This window comes from Armigeres subalbatus, unplaced genomic scaffold (genome assembly GCF_024139115.2).
Source record: "Armigeres subalbatus isolate Guangzhou_Male unplaced genomic scaffold, GZ_Asu_2 Contig569, whole genome shotgun sequence".
Lineage (NCBI taxonomy): Eukaryota > Metazoa > Arthropoda > Insecta > Diptera > Culicidae > Armigeres > Armigeres subalbatus.
Window position 1 is genome coordinate 104,629 of NW_026943335.1, and position 22,056 is coordinate 126,684.

The 22,056-nt window shown below is 41.9% G+C and overlaps 1 protein-coding gene, 1 long non-coding RNA gene and 1 pseudogene across 3 annotated transcripts; 1 reads left to right on the forward strand and 2 right to left on the reverse strand.

The window, feature by feature from the left end:
• LOC134204426 (tRNA:m(4)X modification enzyme TRM13 homolog) overlaps positions 1–4,930 on the reverse strand; it is a 6,252-nt pseudogene extending 1,322 nt beyond the window's left edge.
• A 1,641-nt stretch (positions 4,931–6,571) lies between these two features.
• LOC134204427 (uncharacterized) lies at positions 6,572–7,291 on the reverse strand. The gene has a single exon (XM_062679247.1). It carries the CDS (start codon positions 7,289–7,291, stop codon positions 6,572–6,574), a length of 720 nt encoding a protein of 239 aa, XP_062535231.1.
• A 4,441-nt stretch (positions 7,292–11,732) lies between these two features.
• LOC134204428 (uncharacterized) lies at positions 11,733–15,003 on the forward strand. Of its 2 annotated transcripts, none has more exons than XR_009977866.1 (4): positions 11,733–13,375; positions 13,435–13,621; positions 14,466–14,602; positions 14,659–15,003. It is a non-coding gene; the product is annotated as an uncharacterized LOC134204428 (long non-coding RNA). The 2 variants fall into 2 exon arrangements; XR_009977867.1 differs by having other exon boundaries at positions 13,238–13,375; positions 14,469–14,602.
• The last annotated feature ends 7,053 nt before the right edge of the window (positions 15,004–22,056 follow it).

Here is a 22,056-nt window from a genome sequence, read left to right on the forward strand (position 1 = left end):
AGAGCCGGAAGCCTCCTTTCAAGAGGCCCAGGCCTCCTTTCAAGGGCAGGCCTCCTTTCAAGAGGCCAGGCCTCCTTTCAGAGGCCGGCCAAGCCTCCTTTCAGAGGCCCAAGCCTCCTTTCAGAAGCCAGGCCTCCTTTCAGGCCCAGGCCTCCCCGCTCAAGAGGCCAGAGCCTCCTTTCAAGAGGCCCAAGAGCCTCCTTTCAAGAGGCCCAGGCCTCCTTTCAAGAGGCCCCGAAGCCTCCTTTCAGGCCAGGGCCTCCTTTCAAGAGGCCGGAAGCCTCCTTTCAAGAGGGCCAGGCCTCCTTTCAAAGAGCCCAGAGCCTCCTTTCAGAGGCCGGAAGCCTCCTTTCAAGAGGGCCAGGAAGCCTCCTTTCAGAGGGCCCAGGCCTTTTCAGAGGCCGAAGCCTCCTTTCAGAGGCCGGAAGCCTCCTTTCAAGGGCCCAGAGCCTCCTTTCAAGAGGCCGGGCCTCCTCAAGCCCGGAAGCCTCCTTTCGAAGGCTCAGAGCCTCCTTTCAAGAGGCTCGATAGCCTGCTTTCAAGGGCCCAGAGCCTCCTTTCAAAGAGGCCAGGAAGCGTCCTTTCAAGGGCCAGGCCTCCTTTCAAAGAGGCCCAGAGCCTCCCTTTCAAGCCGGAAGCCTCCTTTCAAGAGGCCAAACCTCTTTCAAGAGGCCCCAAAGCCTCCTTTCAAGAGGCTCAAGCATCCTTTCAAGGGCCAAGAAGCCTCCTTTCAAGAGGTCCTCAAGAGGTCAAAAGCCTCCTTTCAAAAGGGCCCAGCTCCTTTCAAGAGCTAAAGCCTCCTTTCAAGAGCTCAGAGCCTCCTTTCAGAGCTCAGAAGCCTCCTTTCAAGAGGCTCAAAGCCTCCTTTCAAGAGGAACGAGCCTCCTTTCAAGAGCTCAAGCCTCCTTTCAAAAACTCAGAAGCGCCTCCTTTCAGAGGCTCAGGCCTCCTTTCAAAAGGCTCAGGCGCCTCCTTCCTTCAAGGAGCCTCTTCAAGGGTCCGAAGCCTCCTTTCAAGAGCCCGGAAGTGCCTCCTTTCAAGAGGTCCGAAAGCCTTCCTTTCAAGAGGCCCGAAGCCTCCTCTTTCAAGAGGCTCAGAGCCTCCTTCAAGAGGTCCGGAAGCCTCCTCCTTTCAAGAGGCCCAGGAGCCTCCTTTCAAGTGAAGTGCTCCTTAAGAGGCCAGGCCTCCTTCAGAGGCCCGGAAGCCTCCTTTCAAGAGGCCAGGCCTCCTTTCAGAGGCCAGAAGCCTCCTTTCAAGGAGGCCTAGAGCCTCCTTTCAAGAGGCCGGAAGCCTCCTTTCAGAGGCCAGGCCTCCTTTCAGGGCCAGGCCTCCTTTCAAGAGGCCAGGCCTCCTTTCAAGAGGCCAGAGCCTCCTTTCAAGAGGTGAGGCCCTCCTTTCAAGAGGCCCAGAAGCCTCCTTTCAGAGGCCGAAGCCTCCTTTCAAGAGCCAGAGCCTCTTCAAGAGGTTCAGAGCCTCCTTTCAAGGGCCAGGAAGCCTCCCTTTCAGAGGCCCAGGCCTCCTTTTCAAGAGGCCCGGAAGCTTCCTTTCCAAGGGGCCCAAGCCTCCTTTCAAGGGCCCAGGCCCTTCTTCAAGAGGTCCAAAGCCTCCTTTCAAGGGCCCGAAAGCATCCCTTTCAGAGGCTCAGCCTCCTTTCAAGAGGCTCCTTTCAGAGGTCCAAGCCTCCTTTCAAGAGGGCCAACATCCTTTCAAGGGCTCAAGCCTCCTTTCAAGAGGCTCAAGCCTCCTTTCAAAAAGGCTCAGGCGCCTCCTTGCAAGCTCAGTAGCCGCAAGGGCCAGGCCTCCCTTTCAAGAGGCCTGAGCCTCCTTTAAGAGGCCCAGGCTCTTTCAAGAGGCCAGAGCCTCCTTCAAGAGGCAGAGTCCTCCTTTCAAGGGGCCTCTTAGAGTTCCGGAAGCCTCAAGGGCCAGGCTCCCTTTCAAGAGGCGAAGCCTCCTTTCAAGAGGTCCAGGCCTCCTTTCAAGAGGCCCGAAGCCTCCTTTCAAGAGGCCAGAGCCTCCTTTCAAGAGGCGCCTCTTTCAAGGCAACCTCCTTTCAGAAGTGAAAACCTCCTCCAAAGGCTCAAGCCTCCTGTCAAAAGATCTCAGGCCTCCTTTCAAGAGGCCCCGGAAGCCTCCTTTCAAGAGGCCAGAGTCTCCTTTCAAGAGGGTCCAGCCTTCTTTCAAGGGCCCAGCCTCCTTTCAAGAGGTTCAAGCCTCCTTTCAAAAGGCTCGGAATCCTCCTGTCAAAGGCTCAAGCCCCCTTTCAAGAGGCCAAGCCTCCTTTCAAGAGGCCAGGCCTCCTTTCAAGAGTCCAAAGCCTCCTTTCAAGCGCTGGGCTTCCTTTCAAAGTGCCCGAGCCTCCTTTCAGAGGCCAAGCCACTTTCAAGAGGTCGGTCTCCTTTCAAGAGGCAGAAGCCTCCCTTTCAAGAGCGGAACCTCCTTTCAGAAGCTGAAGCCTCCTTTCAAGAGGCCAGAAGCCTCCTCAAGAGGCCAGCCTCTCAGAGGCCCGAAAGCCTCCTTTCAAGAGGCCCAGGCCTCCTTTCAAGAGGCCCGGAAGCCTCCTTCCAAGAGGGCCAGAGCCTCCTTTCAAGGGCCCGACCTCTTTCAAAGCCCGAAGCCTCCTTTCAAGAGGCCAGGAAGCCTTTTTCAGGCCGAGCCTCCTTTCAAGAGGCGAAGGCCTCCTTTCAAGAGGCCAGAGCCTCCTTTCAGAGGCCTGGAAGCCTCCTTTCAAGAGGCCGGAATCCTTCTTTCAAAGGCCAGAGCCTCCTTCAAGAGGCCAAGCCTCCCTTTCAGAGGCTCCTTTCAAGGATCCAAAGCCCTCCTTTCAAGAGGCCCAAAGCATCCTTTCAGGGCTCAGGCCTCCTTTCAGAGGCTCGAAGCCTCCTTTCAAGAGGCTCGGCCTCCTTTCAGGCTCAGGCGCCTCCTTGCAAGAGCCCGGAAGCCTCCTTCCAAGAACTCAGAAGCCCCTTTCAAGGCCCGGAAGCCTCCTTTCGAGAGACTCGGAAGCCTCCTTTCAGAGGCCAGGCCTCCTTTCAGAGCCTGGAAGCCTCCTTTCAAGAGCCTGGAAGCCTCCCTTTCAAGGGCAGAGCCTCCTTCAAAGGGCCAGGCCTCCTTTCAAGAGGCCCAGAAGCCTCCTTTCAAGAGGCCAGGCCTCCTTTCAAGAGGCAGAGCCTCCTTTCAAGAGCCCGAGCCTTCTTTCAAGAGGCCAGGCCTCTACAAGAGGCCGGAAGCCTCCTTTCAAGAGGCCAGAAGCCTCCTTTCAAGGGAGCTCAGAGGCCTCCTTTAAAGAGCCCCAGGCCTCCTTTCAAAGAGGTCAGGGCCTCCTCAGAGGCCAGAGCCTCCTTTCAAGAAAGAGCCTCCTTTCAGAGGTCAGAGCCTCCTTTCAGAAAGGCTCAGAAGCCTCCTGTCAAAAGTCTCGAAGCCTCCTTTCAGAGGCCCCGGAAGCCTCCTTTCAAGAGGCCCAGGCCTCCTTTCAAGAGGCCCCAGGCTCTTTCCAGAGCCCAGGCCTCCTTTCAGGGCCCAGGCCTCCTTCAAGGGCCCCAGGCCTCCTTTCAAGGCCAAAGCCTCCTTTCGAAGGCAGCCTCTTTCAAGAGGGCCGAAAGCCTCTTTCAAGAGGCCAAAGCCTCCTTTCAAGAGGCCAGAAGCCTCCTTTCAGAGGCCGGAAGCCTCCCTTTCAAGAGCCGGCCTCCTTCAGAGGCCAGAGCCTCCTTTCAAGAGGTCCAAGCCTCCTTTCAAGGGCCAGGACCTCCTTTCAAGAGGCCGGCTTCCTTTCAGAGGCCAGGCCTCCTTTCAAGAGGCCTGGACCTCCTTTCAAGAGGTCAAAAGCCTCCTTTCAAGAGGCCCAAGCTCCTTTCAAGAGGCTCAGGAAGCCTCCTTTCAAAGAGCCCAGGCCTCCTTTCAAGAGGCCAGGAAGCCTCCTTTCAAGAGGCAGAGCCCTCCTTTCAAGAGGCCGAAGCCTCCTTTCAGAGGCCGGAAGCCTCCTTTCAAGAGGCCGAAGCCTCCTTTCAAAGGGCCAGAGCCTCCTTTCAAGGCCAAGCCTCCTTTCAAGAGAGCCCAGAGCCTCCTTTCAAGGCGAAGCCTCCCCAAGATCCGAAAAACATGTTTTTTTTCAGGTAATTGATAAAACTCGACAATAGAAAGATACAGACGATATTCTTATAGCAAAACACACGTTTTGAAAAGCCCCAAAAGTCTTCAGAAGGTGACATTCGTGAAAAAGGGTCACAACCTCTACGCGGTTGTTACACATTTACGTTTCGAATAGCTAAAGCCAAAGTTTAGAACGAACCTACGAAGCTTTGGGTTCCTCTGTTCCGAATGCAATCACTAAAACTTTCTTATTTTTGTAAAGCTCATATACCAGTTAGAAACATAAACCTTTTTTTCATTAGCATTTTATTTCAACAGTTGGACGTAGTATCTTTCAGACAGTGATGAAAATATTCTGTATGGCTCAAATTATGTATGTAGCACCAATAGTTGTTCGAATAATATTTATTAAAGTGCTGTGGAAACAAATTTTTCCTTCTGCTTTCAAAATAATATGTTCCAATTTCCGGCTTAACGCAGAACTACTCCCTGGTAGCTCTAGTAGCCTCACCTGGCATCCGTCAAGCTGAGAATAAATTTCCAACAAAAAGGATCTGCAGTGTGCCCCAAAGGTCACAAAATCAACCTCCCTGCACGGTTCTGTGCCATCTGCACCATCCATTTGTCAACCTCAACTCTGGGTCCAGGTTGCTCTACCGCAGTCGATTAACCGGTGACATGCCATACTACAATGTATCATTACATTCCTGGCTAATTTCATCACCCTGAACCGTTATCGCAAATTACCTAGTCCTGGGTAAACCAACTCGGTCACCAATACCCCGTAATGTGAAGCAGGGACTCTTCGCGGATAATTGCATGCAACCTCGCTGAGTCCCGCCATGGATCCTCGAGGATACATAATAACAAGCCCTCCGTCATCGATGGTCGCCAATCATCCGCGGCTTGTCGGTTCTTATTGACAATTGATAACAGACACTGCCACCACCGCCACCCAAGCCATCGCATCGAACAGAACCCAGTTCGAGGTCCAAAAATTCCGCATAATTACTACTACCAGCAAGTCGGCGGAGAAGTCCGGTTCCCTCACGGTAATGATCATGCGCGAGTTGTTGTCCTGTCTTTTCTCTCGGTGTGGTGGTAATTCTTGCGTAGCAAAGTTGGGTCACTCGATCATCGTTCTTGTTGAACTCGGACCGTGCGAGAAGCGGCGAAAAAACGCTTAGCATCGACCGATCGCCCTTCGAAAATGTTCCGATCAGGTTCTCCGCTTCGCGGCTCGTTTCTTTACATTCGATCACTGCGTGCCCAAGGACCAAGCCTCCTCCAGGCGGCGCGGTTTGGGAATTGTTTCGATTGCGCTGGAGAATTCGGTAATTTTTAATAATTACTCGGGTACCGATCCTTCACCAACAACCGATGCGCCACCGAGTTTCGGTAAGTTCATCCGAGAAAAATAAATGCTTGCGGCATGTAATTTCGCGATTGGAACTGCGGCGGTGGGCAGCATCCATCGCGATTAATTGAGAGTTCGCCTCTTTCACCGAATTTTCTTCGGCGAACGGTCGTCGTCGGTCGATCGTTGGTTGCTTGCTGCAGTTCGGTTCGTTGCATAAGTGAGGCGCGTGACCCGAGAAGAGTTGTGGTCGCGCCAATGGGCGATGCGCGTGCTTACTGACGGACTGACGCGATGCGAGATCTACAGCCGAGGACCTCCCTCCCAGCGGGAAATAACAACAGTGAAATACAATTCTGCAAGCGATGGGCATCGCTGACATCAGGTTTCAGTACGGGGAATGGTAGATCTCAGGACCCTTCGCTGCAACAGGGAACAAATTATTCTGGAGAATGTATTTAATGAGCTTATAGAGCAGGGGCTTGCGTCGGTGATTGTGGATGGGACATGAACGCAGTAAATTATAGATAGGAAAACATAATCAAACTGATAGTGCTTACTCTTGTTGGAGTTTCCTTCGTTAATATTTTGGTCATTTTTCTCAATGCTAGTTATTATTGCTGAATAACAGAAACTCACTAAAATTCCAATTAGCCTAAAAATATAGCAATGAATAAACATAGTTTTCATAGTTTGGATGCCCTAGCAACACAGTTCATCCGATTTGGTTGAGGTAACTCATATATAACTAAATTTGGTCGTATATGATGTTACTTTTTACAACATTTGCTGCTCGGTGATATTCATACTAATGCAAAAATATAAAGAAATTTAAGACAATGATTTTTTTCAGTTGGCAATACGTAACTTCTAGAGACGTTTTTTGTGGTTTCGATTCTGACAAGTGGGTGGTATGCCGTGTGGGTGGTATGAAATGAATGTTGCGGATTCTTCTTCTTCTTCTCCTTCTGTTTGTGACTGCGTTCATCAGTCACTGTGTGGACTGGTAGCACCGACCATATGTCCAGCGGTTTCGTTTAACGTCTATTTGACGGTTCGTCCGGCGGTAAAGCATCGCAGTCGTGCTTCATGCCGTTGACATTCAGTTTGTTATTATTTATTTATTTGTCAGATTTGCAATTTGCATGTTTTCAGGTAGTTCGTAATTTCTTTGTACAGTGTTACATCCCTAGTTTTTAGCAAGTCAGTTATATTCAGAAAGTATCCATCAAACGAAAATTGAGCTCTGATGTTGTTGTATTTCGGACATAGTAATATCAAGTGTTCTGCTGTCTCTGGTTCCTGGCATATATCGCAGTCGCCGTCGTCGTTCAATCGCATTTTGTGTAGCCAAAACCGGCTGTAATCGTGTCCTGCCATAATTCTATTCATAGTCCTGGTTTGGTTGTTATTTAGCTCAACGTTGTAGAACCACGGCCTCGGTAGGAAAACTTGTTGCACTTCGAAAAACTTTTTACCTTTCTCTTGAGAATAATCCACGTACCATGTATTTGTTTTCTTTTCAGCATCATTTTTAAACCACAGAATGGCGTCTTTCAACAATATTGGATTATGCAGCTCTTCAGCTCTAATACCTTCGTTTGCTAAGAAATCTGCTATCTCGTTGCCCTTTATCCCAACGTGGCTTGGTACCCATTGGATAGATATCCTGTTGCGGGTGCATCGTTCCAAAATGTTTTCGCTAATTTTGTCTCGGTACAGTGAATTCAATCCATTTTGTAGTGTTACACATGAAGATCTTGAGTCCGTGTAGATCACCGTATTATGCAGATCAGCTTGTAGTATCATCTGCGTGGCTTGGTCGATTGCTATCAGTTCCGCTGTCATTATCGATGTGGGGTTCCTTAATCGTCTGGATATTCTCACGTTTGAATGCTCCATATATATACCTATACCGCACATGGATCCGTGTTTGGATGCATCTGTATAGATGGCGATTTTGTCTTTGTATTTGCTGTGTATCACCCAAGTAACCATGAAGCTATATATACTTGTAAAAAACACAGCCCTAAAAGTTGACTTAAAGTGGAAAAGGGCAATTATAAGATCGAATTAATGGTTCATTACTTTGGCATGTTGAAATAAAGCACCAGTAATGCATCGCTGCATTCGTACTGCTGATTTAGGGTATCGTTGTCTGACAGTTGATAAATAAATGCAACAACACATTGTTAAAACAGATCTAATGCAATTAGCATTTGGAATGCCGATTTGTGATTGATATATGTGCAATATTGTAATGCTTGGTGTTACTTGGGCAGTCCAAGAGTCATCTGTCGTAGAACTTTGTCGTTCGTATCTTTTTTAGCGGTTGGTCCAAATCCCAAGTCAGTGTGTATCTCTACCAAATCATATTTGGAGAACACTCTGTATATTGGGGTTATGCTGTTGAAAACTTCTAGATGTTCCTTGAAGACTTTTTCCATGTATGTGAGCTTTTCTTCGTCACACTCCTCGTAGTCTATTCGTGATAATTGTGCACTCAACACATTTTTGAACGCACAACTTTTCGCTATCTCCTTGCAGGCTATAAATTCTCCTCTTATTTTCCATGGCTGTTGTGCTGATATAGCTACTAATGTATTTCTAGGTGTAGTTTTGCTACACCCGGTGACTTTTCGCAAAGCTTGGTTGAGAACTACTTGTATCTTATCTTGATTAGTTTTTGATGAATTGTTGGTAACTGATGAACAATATTCTACAACATTGCGTATCAAAGCTTTGTACAGTAATAACATTGTTTGTGGGTGGCCTCCATTTTTGATACTACTGATAACTTTTAACATGTTCAATCTTTCAGTTATCTTTTGACAAGTGATACGCGTTTGTTGTCCGAAACTCAAAGACTGATCTACAATAATCCCTAAATATTTGTGACTTTTTACGGTTTCTATTTTGATGTTATTGATTTTTAAATCTAAAGTGGCTTTTCCTAGTTGAAAAATTACAGCTTTGGTTTTTTCTGGGTTTATTTGTAAGTTAAGACTTGTTGTACATTCTGAAAATTTATCTATGTATGACTGTGCTTTTCTGTTTATCTCTTCGATTGTTTTTGCTTTGATTAAAATTGAAAAGTCATCCGCGAACTGCACCAAAATTACATCATCTTCTATCACTTCGTGTAGCTGTTTAGTATAAATATTAAAAAGGGTAGGTGATAAAACGTCACCTTGAGGTAGTCCATTACTTATCATTCTACTTATTTGTTCATTTCCTACACTCATCGTAACTTTTCTATTTTGGAGGAAACACATTACCCACGTTATAATTTCATTAGGGAGTCTAGCTAGTGACATCGTCTCTACTAATTTCTCAGCTCGTACTGCATTAAAGGCATTTGATAGGTCTAGGAAGATTGCGGCTGTTTTGTAGTTGTGTCGTTTGTTCTCTTTAATCGCGTTCACTAGATAGTTGATGCATGTTGATGTTGATAGATTACGTTGGAACCCGAAAGACGTCGCCGGAAGTAGTTTGTTTTTGTCCAGTACCTCATTAATTTTTTCGAGAACTGCAGTGTTGATTGTTTTTGTGAGTGTGGGAACAAGAGAAATTGGTCTCTTTCCCTCTACGGTCATCTGATTTTTACCGGCTTTTGGTATGGCGACTACTTTGATTTCTTTCAGCTGCTCCCGTAGACAGTGTTGAGAAATGAGTGAGCACCGCTTGAGACCTGCTCACTCACTCGCGAGTTTGAGTATTCTTTTTCAAACTCACTGCGAGTATACTCACACGTGAGTTTGAACTGTAATACTCATACTCGCGAGTGAGTATGAAGAAAATATTTACTCACTCATGAGTAATTTTTACTCACAAAAGACTTCAACGCATAATAATTGTACCAATTTCCTTTTAAATTTGTACTGTAATAAATATTTTGGATGAAATAAATCGTTTACCTACTTGCTATATCCCTACTGGATACACAAGATCATTTTTGAGGCAAATGAGACACGGTTACCACATAATATATTATATTTGTCTTCTAGCAATGTGCGTATTTAGAAATTAAAGATGCAGTATAGTGGAAATCAACTTAACGATGGGAATTCCGTGCATAAATTAGACACAACAATATAGAACAATTTATACATTTACCATTACCACATTATTCGACAGTTTTTTGAAAAGAATCTTCATTTTAAAAATAATCGTCAAATTGATTCACAAAATATTCTTCATAACTAGCTTCCTTCTTTTATAGAGTGTGTACAAATAATGAAACTTCAAAATATAAGTGTACTTCTTAGTTTTATAATTTGTTTTTATGTGGGACTTGAGGTGCCTAACTTGACGCACTAATTTCACCATGCGTCTTATTTGACGCAGTTGTTCCAGGAGTTCTTCCAGAAGTTCCGGTAAGAATTTATCCAGTAGTTCCTCCTGGAATTCCAGTCACTCAAGAAACTCCTGAAAGAATCCTAGGAGAAGCTCCTGGAGGAATTCCAGGAAGAACTCCTAGAGGATTTTAAGGAATTTGTCCTGGAGAATTCACAGGAGTTCCTTCTGGAGTAATCTTTGGAGAAATTCCCGTTAGAAAAGCTAGAAATATTACGGACGGAATTACTGATGGAATTCCTGGATAAATTGCCGGTGAAAAAACGAAGTTCCCGATGGAATTGTTGAAGGAATGCCTGGGGGAATTCCAGGTGAATAGCAAGAATTCCTCCTGGAGTTATTAAAAATATTGCTGGGGATATTCACGGTACATAAAACAATCGAGGAATTTTTGGAGAAATTTCCGATGTGATTACTGGATGTATTTAGCTTAATTTTTCCTTTTCATTTTGCTGTAATTGGTCATTTAATTGAAATGACGCATGAATTTCAGAAGGAGAATTTCCAAAGAAGTTCTTTATTATTTTTTTTAAGCCATTTACAATAAAATTCTAAATACACATTCAAATAACTAATCTCAACAGAAATTTTCAAGGAAATCTAAATCACTTTTTTTTAAATCGATACGAATTTCAGAAGAAATTTTCCAACGAATCCAAATTTTCCAAAATAATTGAGGATGTAATTCTCGGAGGAACTCTCGAAGAAACTCTTAAAACAGTTTCGAAAAAAAAATCTTAGATAAATATTCAGATATTCCTGAAAGATTACTTGATGGAAATCCCAGACGAATCTTTATAGGAAATTGTAAAATTGAAAATTAAGCTGGACTTTGCAAATGAATTTTGGACGAATTGTAGAAAGAGATCTTGGATAAACTTTTGATTGAATGTTGCAAGCAGATTTGATCAATACTTCAGATTTAACATAAAATTGAAATGAATATAATTAAAAAAAAAATGTACTTGGCCGGCTGACTGTCCTGGAGGATCGCCCTCTAATGTCGCTTTCCAGTGTGCCATCTCATCGACTATTCTTTCGTAGTCCATTCGCACTTTCGGATTTTCTGCATTTTCGGATTTTCCGGTGGTGACAACGAAGATGGTGCGTGGATTTTTCGCTCTAAGACCCTTTCCGAGACTCATAGTTGGTGTCGTTAGCAAGCAACAGTCAAGAGTGTGGGTGTATAACTTGACGATCTCTAAAAGATGATGGAAAATATATCCTTGGGTTCCAGCAAGTCTAATTGCCTTGCACGAAATCGTTTCTGTTGCTGTTCCAACTATTGAAAATTGAAGATTCCATTGTCAAAAAAATCAATCCCGAGCAGTGTTGTTTACATACTTACAGTATGTCTAATCGATGAAGTAAGCCAGGTATAAACTATGATGTTCTTTCGACAGCCAACTTTAGTGCTTTCACAACGTATTGGTTTTGTTCCAGCTCCGTAAGCTATTCCGGAAAGAATGGGTCTTGCTTGCTGGGCGGTGTTGGCTATTTTCATCATTTTTACTAAGCGAAGTGCTATTGTGGCAAAAATATGCACCTATTATGCTATTTTTCCCAGAGATTATAAACTTCCATTATCTAGCAGTAATGAGCTAACATCAAAACTTACTTTCAAATGGAGAAGCGAAATTTAACAAGTTTAGTTTACACCGCGATTATATTTATTTATACGAAAAGGGACCAGTTACAGTCAAGTTACTTGATGCGAGTGACAATGAAAATCGAATAGGCCTTTTCATATGACACTTCTGAGACTGCACTTGCTTACAACCACTAGCAACCGCTGAACAAAACTGAAGCTATCACTTTCATATAGAAGAACTGTAAATAATTTATAATCAATAATTGTAATAATAATAATCAATTATTGACGATAAAATCAGCTAGTTCTTCTATGAAAGTGACAGATTCGGGTTTGCGGGCCTGCTCAGCGGTTGTAAATAAACAAGTACAGTCTCGGCAGTGTCACATGAAAAGGCCTATTGTGTTAATCTGCATGTGCTTTTCGTGTGCTTCGGTCAAAGTGGGTCCGTTCACAAATTACGTGACGCAAATTTTGACATTTTCAAACCCTCTCCGTCCCAATGTCATTTATTATATTCGCGAATACGAAGGTATTCACTCTTATGGCAAAAACACATTGCTGTCTGTCAGACTGCGTGAAATATGGCCGCCGAACACCCTTTCTTGTTCCTCTACACACACTAATCTGGAGCTACCCAGAATTATGTCAAAGTGACCCAAAATCAGCAAAACCGTGGTTACTCTAATTTGGGTTCGGGTACCTAAACTCAAATCTGGGTAACAGTACAAGCGAAAAAATCTGGGTATCCGGTATCCAGCTCTTTTCGCTCCAGAATATTGTTATTGTATAAAAATGTTTAAAAAATTCAGTTTCCCCCACCGTTTATCATTTACCGGCTGTGCCGACTATACTCCGCCTTGACAAATTTAACCATTATTTCCTTATTTTTGCTGCATACAACGAAAAATTCCACATTTTCTCTGGAATGCAACGTCGGCGCCATGTTGCTTCGGGTTCGTCTGACTCAGATCCATTTTGTTGACATACCCAGATTTTGACAACCGCTAATATCGAAAAAATCCGGGTAGAATCGACCCGGCCACTGAGTTATTTCAGATTAGCGTGCAGTAAAATCCCATAAGAAACTGTCAGCCTGTGCGTGAAGAATTTACCTTCGTAGTCGCGAATAGGACACTGCACTGGCTACTATGTCTCTTTCTCGTCTATGTCTATTTAACTTGTCCTATTTTCTTGCCTATATTCTAATCTCCAGAATACTATTCCTTCCAAAATTTATTAAAAAGCTTAAAGATTATTTACTATGATCGATTTCGGAAATTATGTCTCACTTCTTAGCTCAAAAAATGGGAAAGCTATTCCATCGAGGGTCAAAGAATTTCGTTACTCTGAACAGCTCTGAACCATGGAATCCATCAATCTGTCGAGTTCGAATAATTCGAGTCGGGTTCTCATTTGCGACATACATGATCTTCTTCATTGGCATTGCATCCCCCACTGGGACATTGCCGCCTCGCAGCTTAGTGTTCAATTAGCACTTCCACAGTTATTAACGGCGAGGTTTCTAAGCCAAGTTACCATTTCTGCATTCGTATATCATGAGGCTAACACGATGATACTTTTATGCCCAAGGAAGTCGAGACAGTTTCCAATCCGAAAATTGTCTAGACCGGCACCGGGGGAATCGAACCCAGCCACCCTCAGCATGGTCTTGCTTTGTAGCCACGCATCTTACCGCACGGCTAAGGAGGGCCCTATGACATACATGATACGTTCTGGATAAATATGACCTGGACGTACTAATGGCTGCAGTCGGTTTACATACTTCAAGGACAAAGTGGTAGGAGAGCAGATTGATTAGGGCTTGCTTGCTTGCCCGAGCGCATACCACATGCCGCCTTTACTAGTAAAGTGGGCAAACCAATATCCGTATGATTTCATTGTCCTGTTTCGGGACAATCTTCCTCACCTTGACGCAGTACGAAAGGACACCTAATGCCTCTATGAAACGGGACAATAGATTAGTAAGTTATCCTAAACATGTAGCTCTAATATTTACTAATGATGTTTCTTTCACAAACAGCTTTAAAACTCTAGGAATGTAACTGATAGCAGACCATATTCGATGAAGATTTTGACGCCGAAGAACTGCGCGTGCTGCTCTGCTACACCAAGGACGAAAAGCTGGATATAAAAAATCGAACCGGTCTATGGCCGCCCTGTACGACATGATGACAACATTTCGAGACAATATGAACGATTGCTTCTAGGTAAAATTATAGAAGCTGTTTGAGGATCTCACGCTGTTGAATCACGTGTCCCTTTTTAGTTTTAGATTTTTATCTTTAGTAGAATAAGAAAATAGTAGAAGAAAGAATATGAAGAGGTGCATGCAAGCAATGGAGCATAGGATACTAGAAAGCAAGATAGGAATTTTGAAGATATGTGGTATGTGAAATAAAATATATGAACAATATTCCTTCCGTAATAAATAAGTAATAATTGTGGAATTCGTAAGGCAAGGGTTCCATTAGCAGAGTCCATTCATATGTTGTTGGCCTTCTCTTTACTCTATACTCTATACAAACACTCCGTAATAGGAAATGTTAGCATACTATGTAATCATTATGAATCACCATATGTCACAATGTTTATCAATTAACTACGGTCAAATTAACTAGGCCAAAGGCCTACCCTTAGAACGGTACTAAACGTTTTGTATATAATCAGTTTTTAATGACTGTTATCATTCTCTGCCATAATATAAATTTAGATTTGTTATATTGTTAGCGAAGTTTCTGAAGGATACTATATCCATTTTTTTTAAATAATCTTTTATGAAATACTTCATCAAATAGCCAATCGAGTTTTCTCTAATTTCCGTACGTCGGAACTATACACTCAGAAATACAAAAAACCTATAATAGTATAAAAACAAATCTATTTAAATATTTGCGAAGTTTATTCTAGGCATAGTTTAAAAAGTAATCTCTACCATCGAATTGGGCAACATTATTTTACTAATGCATTAATCGCCTTGTAATATTTTTTAAGTCATATTTTTCTCCATGTGCTGCAAACATTTTCTTATTTTCGGTGCCTAATCGTTTCCAGCAGAATTGGCTGAATCCGGATCTGTTTCGGCATTATTAACTGCCACCGAATCAACAATAATATTCGCGGTAATAAAATAAAATGGAATTATTATCTAAAAACCGGTATAAGAAAGTTTTTGAAGACGCAAGTTGAAGGTAAGTTCAAAAAATGGGTTTCTTCAAATATATCGCCTAATGTGCTTTGATTTTAGAAAAAATTACACTTCCGGAACGTTGTTCATTCCAAAACGTTTTCGGTGGATCCGTAAGAGTCAACTATAAAGGGGTTATGCTGATAGTCAACCACGGAAAAACAGGAACCATCCTACGCCATCCAAAAAATGACGTGGAGCTGTTGGGATAATTGGATTTCGATGCCAGAAGATGAATCTGCGGCGCTCTGACCAACAAAATATAAATTAGTCGTTTGTTTTGTGGCGTTGGTTCACTATTGTGCTATTAGGTTGCTCATATTGCCTCGGCATATTTTTTGTTAACATATTTAAAGTAGGTACCGTTTATCTTGTTGCTAGTATAGTTGTTGGGCTGGTCATGTATTTTCGTATACCCCATTGAAGAATAAAATGTTTGAAAAAAATGTTTTCCGGCTGTCTGTTATTTTGGTAAACAGTGGAAAATTCAAAACAAAAATAAAATTGAGTCGTCAAATACTATTTTCGATATTATCGCTTTATACTATTGCCTTATATATGAAAGTTATACTAACCGAGTATAGCCTGAACATATACGAAGACGGGGTCAACCAGGCGAATAGCGGTTTAGAATGACTTTAAATCTATTTAGTATAGATTTTTCTCAGAGTGTAACGCGAGTCGTACACACAGCACGAGCACATGCACATATACGCTCACATAAAGAAACGAACGATTGTCTGATCTCAATGGCTCTAATGTTTAGCCTCAAAACTATCGCATAATCTTGACGTTAATCGCACTAACCCTTTGTACCTACTTCAGAACTAGTTTCAATTTAGTTCCACTTCTATCATTGGGTAAAACATAGTTCATCTTTGTGTAAGATTGTTAAAAAAAAAATCCAAAATGTATATTACCAACTTTACTCACAATACTCATGACGAGCAATTATGCTCACTCACATGAGAGTATTGGTATCCAAACTCACCTGCGAGTTACTCACAGCGTGAGTAATACTCGCAGTGAGTTTGGTGTCCTACTCACTGCGTGAGTATGAGTATTTAGTGAGTAGCTCACGGCCTGAGTATTACTCACAAAATGAGTAAAGAGTGAGTATTTTTTTACTCACGAGTAAGAGTTTCGCAACACTGCCCGTAGATGTCCGGCAATGAACATTTCGTTAATTTCCTGGATTATGTTCTTTCTCACTGAAGGTTTGATTGCACGAAGGTTGTCGAAGGTGATATTATCAGCCGCAGGTGCTGATGACTTCTTTCTGGACAAAATGTTTTCCCATTTTTCGGTATCCATGATGTTGTAGTTGCAAACTGGTCCTGAAGTGAAGGCTACTTCTACGTCTACGTTGTTTGGTCCAAAGTGCATGTCCATGAAGCGCTCAGCCATTGTAGCATCCTCTTGTACTAGGTTGTTCTCTTTTCTAATCTTCTTCCCTGTTAACCTGCTGATCCTGTTCCACAGTTCCTTAGAACTTGTCTGTGGGTCGATGCTATTTGCAAAATCCTTGATCGATTCTTGTATACCTTCTTTTTTGAGTCTGGTGAATATAGCTGTCATTTTCTTCACTGTAATAGCATTTTCTAACGAACTATTTACGTTGAAGTTCTTTAGTGCTTCGTTTTTATTTTTCCATGCTTCTTCGACTTGTTTGTTCCACCAAACCTTTGGAGTATATTTGTTGATTCTGGTATTCTTTTTTGTTATTCTCCTGATTTGATCCCTTAATTCATCTGTACCTTGGCCTTCAGTGAAGTCCAATTTTGATATTTCTTCGTTTATCTTTTTCTTGTTAACAAACTGCTTCTTCCTTTGGTTTTCGTTTCGCAGATCCATTTCGATTAGCATATGCGCGCTTCCTCCTATGCTTTGTGGCAGGACGTGCCACTCTACTTCTCCAAATATTTGAGCTGAACACAGACTTATGTCGATTGCTGTTGATGTTCGATTTTGATCCAGTGGAACATACGTTTTACTACCATCGTTTAAAATGAGGAAGTTCGAGTTGTTAATTGCTTTCATTAGTTCCTCTCCTTTCCTATCACATTTGTTGTTGCCCCACACTATGTGATGGCAGTTGAAGTCTCCTCCTATTATGACCCTGTTATGTGGTTGCAATTGCAAAAACAAACTATCTAGGTCGGATTCCAATTTAGAGATTTCTATATTTGGAGCTATGTATATCGATGCAATGACTAAATTTATTGAGGGGATTCTAATTGCAGCGCATTGTATTTTTTCTGATTGCATTTGAACATCAACTGTAACATAATTGTAACTGGTATTAAGAAGTATTGCTGTTCCTCCGTAGCCATCTTGTCTTGACTTGAAGTGACCGTGGTAACGTGAAATGCGATATTTCCTATCTAGCTCTTCTCCTGGATTTGTCCATGTTTCTGCCAATAATACTATGTCGTGATTCTTTTCGTTTAAGATTCTTTGTAGTTCTTGCTTATTTTTCTGAATACTTTGTACATTGTATTGTAATATTTTCATAATCTGACTTGATTTAAATGTATATTAGGGATTGTAACTATTTACCTGTACTGTTGCTTTTTCTTCGTTCATTCATTTCTTCATCTTCTTGCAGGTTTCGCTCACTTGTAGTGGTTGTGTTACCTGCCGGTGTGGACGTTCTTTTTATTTGAATTTTGCTTGCTGTTGGATCCTGCTGTTTCGCTGCTGCTGCTGACGCTGCTGAACGGATTTCCTCCTTCCATTTCTCCGCTTCGGAAACCTTGTACCTGTTGAACAGTGCTATTCCATCAGTGGAAGCTTCTGTCGTCTTCTTCGTCTTGAATACTTGTACTTGATCGGAAATGATCGTTGGTCGCACAGTTGGTCGTGATTCACGTTGGACATCTTTTCTGGTCGGCTGTTTCCATTTGAATGTTCCGGCTGTCATCGTGGCAAACGATTCTGCCGGTGTGGGATCTTCAGCTCCTTCCAGCAATGCCTCGTAATAGTTTTGCGTCAAAATGGGAAACTGCTCGGTGGCTTCGATGTACGTCAGATTACTCCGGGCCATGATGGACTGGATGTTGTTCTGTCTTTTTCTTTCGGGGCATGTTACGTCTTCCGTGGAGTGATTTGTGCGGCAGTGAAAGCATCTTTTAGCATTCTGGCATGTTTGTGCTTCAGCTGGATTATCGTGGAAAGCAGCGCAGTTTCGGCAACGTTGCTTACTTCGACAGTTTTCGGTACGGTGGCTGTACCTGAGGCAGTTCAGGCAGAGTACAGTCTTTCGATAGAATGCTCTGATTTTCATTGAACAACAAAACAGTTTGATCAATGAGGGGATCTTTTTCGATCGAAATGTGATGCTTACTCTTTGCGTTGGTTCTCTGACACCGTTATTGTAGCGTGTTAGTCGCTTCACTCCTAGCACTGGTACTTCGCAGACGATACCTTGCGCAATCTCATCTTCCGTCATATCCAGCGGTATTCCTGCCAGTACTCCGTTAACTGTAACCAGATGTTTGGGTATGTAGGCTCTGTAGTTTCGTTGTCTGAAGTCTGTATCCGTTGTTAGACGATTAGCCAGCTGATAGTTATTCAAATAAACCATCACCTTATTTCGCCCTGCCTGTTTGACTTCGGTAATGTGACCTTTGTACACGATCATTCGCTGTAACACCTGTGCCAGAGACAGCTTGTTAATTCGAACTTCTCCTCCATTGTTGTCGCTCAACTCTACACCGAGGAAAATTTCCGCATATATGTTATGTGTGAAACTACATAGATTTTTGCAATTTGTAGTTGCAAATAAAGCTTATGTGTGGGAACATAAAAGTTATTAGGTTTCCGTCATATAAAGTCTATGTTGTTGATTCAAATACAATTCATAAGGATGACTAATATTATTTATTTGTCGATGCAAAATAATAGATATATTTCTAGATCATGAAATTCATTTGTATATTATGCATAATGACTGTGGGATTATTTATAATTAAAAGAAATATTTTTTTTCATTTTTTCAACTTTATTAGAAGAAAACAAAAAAAACATTGATTGTTCATTGTGAGAAAAACAGAGATGAAAAGCCAAGCTAGACATTGAATAAAGATGGTCATAATTCTGTCCGACAAGTCCACCATCACCCACCTCATGATACCGGATGTATAGCTGCTTCCTGGTTAGACGTACGGATCCGTAAATACACAGACGAAAACCTCACAATCACTCCCATTCTCAGTGGATCAGATACGGGTGCTCAACACAATGATAGCTGCATTCTTGCTCGTGTGTCTCCGACGGAAGTACGTGACCGATACCTTTCCGCGAAGTACCATCGTTTTTGGTCTCCAAGTCTGTGGTCATCCATGTTGGAAGCTGCATTACGCTTTCTCGTGGTTCCTGCTGCTTTCATTTTCCCCGTGTTCGAATGGTTTTTCATGCAGCTTAATTTGTTGTCCGTCCTTTTCAGCAGGAAATAGACTAGAAATAAGCAGAAAATTGTGAATTGAGCAAATTAGTTGAACATTTAACGATTACTCACCAGTAAATCAAATGGCTTCTGGGCAGTTTATAGCGTTCACTTTCAAATTCAATCTCAAACAATCCCAAACATAAACCATATGTGGGTAAGGAATATAATTTTTGACTATGCAGATCGACCAATAATGTTTATGTGTAACAAACATGACCAAGATATTTTACTCATATATAGATTATGTATTACCCTATATTGAACAATGGGTATATAATGATCTTTATAATTACACGAATAAAAAATATGTTTTCAGTACCCAATAAAATGTACTGGTAGCAACCAAATATAATTTACGTTTGGATTTTTATTAGTGTACCATTACTCTGTAGGGTCCATCGTCTTGTTTCGTGTATTGAAAGTTCTCTTGCGTTCCTCCATAGTTGTTCTCCTTCCCGTTAGTATGGTTGTCTTTTTCATTGCCCGCCATCTTGAATTCTTCGTATATTCTCCTTTTCTTTGTCTCGCTCATTTTCTGTCGAACGCACTTCGTGCGGCCGCCATTTTGTATGTCACGACTTTTTTCACTATGGCGTCGGCACCGGAGCCGAAAAAATCACTGAATTGGGCTTCTGAATTACTATTTTAAAAATTTCCTTTTCCACTTAAGTGTTGATTTTCTCAACAAACGCCGTCTAATCTTCCGAAAAACGTGGTTTTCACGAAAATGAAAAATAAAAACTCGCTCTTCACCGATAAAAAACACAACCGGTCGCTTCGGACTTCTAACTCGGAATGTGAATGTTGCGGATAAGACCAAAACAAAATTGCATTTTTGTAGTGTGAACGCAGCTTAATTATACACTGATAAAAAAATACACGTTCGATTCATGTTTTTCGGAATATGGATATTTTCAATCAGCTTACACCATCAATTCTAATGCAATCCACATCACTACGATGTTCTTGACATCCTCAGTTCAAATGTCATTGTATACATCCAAATTCATTATTGATACACTACCATATGATATGCACATCCATGAATAACCATAACAAATACACGTTCGACTCATGTGTTTCAGAATGTTGATATTTCATTCCAAATTACACCATCAAGTCTGATGTATTTCACATCACTGAGATGTTCTTCACAAACTCAGTTCAAATGACTATGATTATAGCAAATTGTATAATTGATACACCACGATGTCATATGTTTATCTAAAACATGTTATGAATTACTTCAAACCAATTTGAGTATGCATTCAGACGATTCAGACGATCCTCCATATGTCATTATTTCAATAAAAACGGACATGTTCATGCATGTTTCGAAAGGCCGCAACATTTTTCAATTTCAATTATCGGTAAATAGTGAACTGATTTTATATTAATTTGCACTTATTAATTTATGAATAAAAAAGAAGGGACATTTTATTGTTGAGTGACCGGGAGGGCAGAAGATGTGTGGAACATGCAACCCTGCCAAATAAATGAAAAAAGTGAAGTTCACCTGCTATCTTAAGTGAAAACAAGTATAGTATAATGTTTGATTTATAAATCTACGAAGGAACTCTCAAAAAAAATTAATCCATATTTTTCGGAACTGTAATTAAACGACAGGAAATGTAGATTTTTTACTTCTTTTTAATAATTTGTTTTCGTTCAATTTAATCTATCCGGAATACGACTTTCGTTATACGGTTGAATCCCATTAATTTAATACATATATATTAATATTTTAAAATAAATTTTCTTGCTCTGGAAAATCTGGCTGACCTGCTGTGGCTCCTCGTTTATGTTGAATCGCATCAGAGCATACTAATTTGGTACTTTTTCTAATTGATTGCATGTTCCCTTCCTGCTTTAGCAGCAGCAGGATCAAATAAGATGGAATTATACTCAAAACGGCGAAGACCCATCGTCAATACCGGCCTCTTCCGACTATCCTTTGCGACGTATGTACTTCGTGGCGGCTTCTTGCTAGCAGGAATAAGCACCGAACCGATCATGTTCTCCGGCAGCAGTTCTTTTAGATGTAGGTAACTTGAATTTTTTGTGATCTGTGTGGATAATAAAAACCTTATTTCAAGCTCTATCTGGTAAAAGGGCGAATGTCGCAAGAGAGGATTCTCTTCGTCGACTTCCCCTCTTTTAAATGAAAGTGACAAGCGGAGAATTTCATCGCGGTTTATCACCTCAGAATGCAAGTTTTCATTGTTTTCTTTCGTTCTGAGGGGGAAAACCGCAACGAAATCATCTGCTTGTCACTTTAATTTGAAAGAGGGGAAGTCGGCGAAGAGAATTCTCTCTTGCGACATTCGCCCTTATTCCAGATAGAGCTTGATTTACCGGTTGCAGATTTCGGAAAATAAAAGCACTTACCTGTTCGAAGACAAAATCGCCGGCCTCAGCTCGTAAAATAGTATTAGTTGGTGTGGTTCAACTTCTTTTAAAATAATAAATGCAACCACCCACTGTGGATATTACATTTTTACCAACTTGATTTTTTTTTCTATCTGTCCGGATATCAATTTCCGTCAGAGGTTCGAAAACCAACGAGACGTTTTTCTATACTTCCACCGTTGATTCGTCGAAGTTATAGGAAAACTATATGTTTCTTGAAATGGATTTCGATCCGATGACGGAAATCGGAATCCGGACGGATATGCAATCATTATCATTATTAAAATGTGAAAGAAAACACGAAATTCACTCACAATTCAAATGAAAATCAACACAATTATTCTTAGATATCATATATCAAACAAGCGACTATGACAGTCGAGCAACCGAATTCGATTTGCTTTACACGTTAATACCGTGTGGTTTGTTTATAAAAAAATGCTCAGTTTTGAATGAGCCATGTCATCTGTTTTACACGTGATATTGATTTGTATTGACAACATGCGCAAATTCATGTGTAGAACACACGGTCCTCTCGTGTATTTTTTTTATAGTGTATGATTTGTCATTAATGATTGTATGATGATGCGTCATTCGTA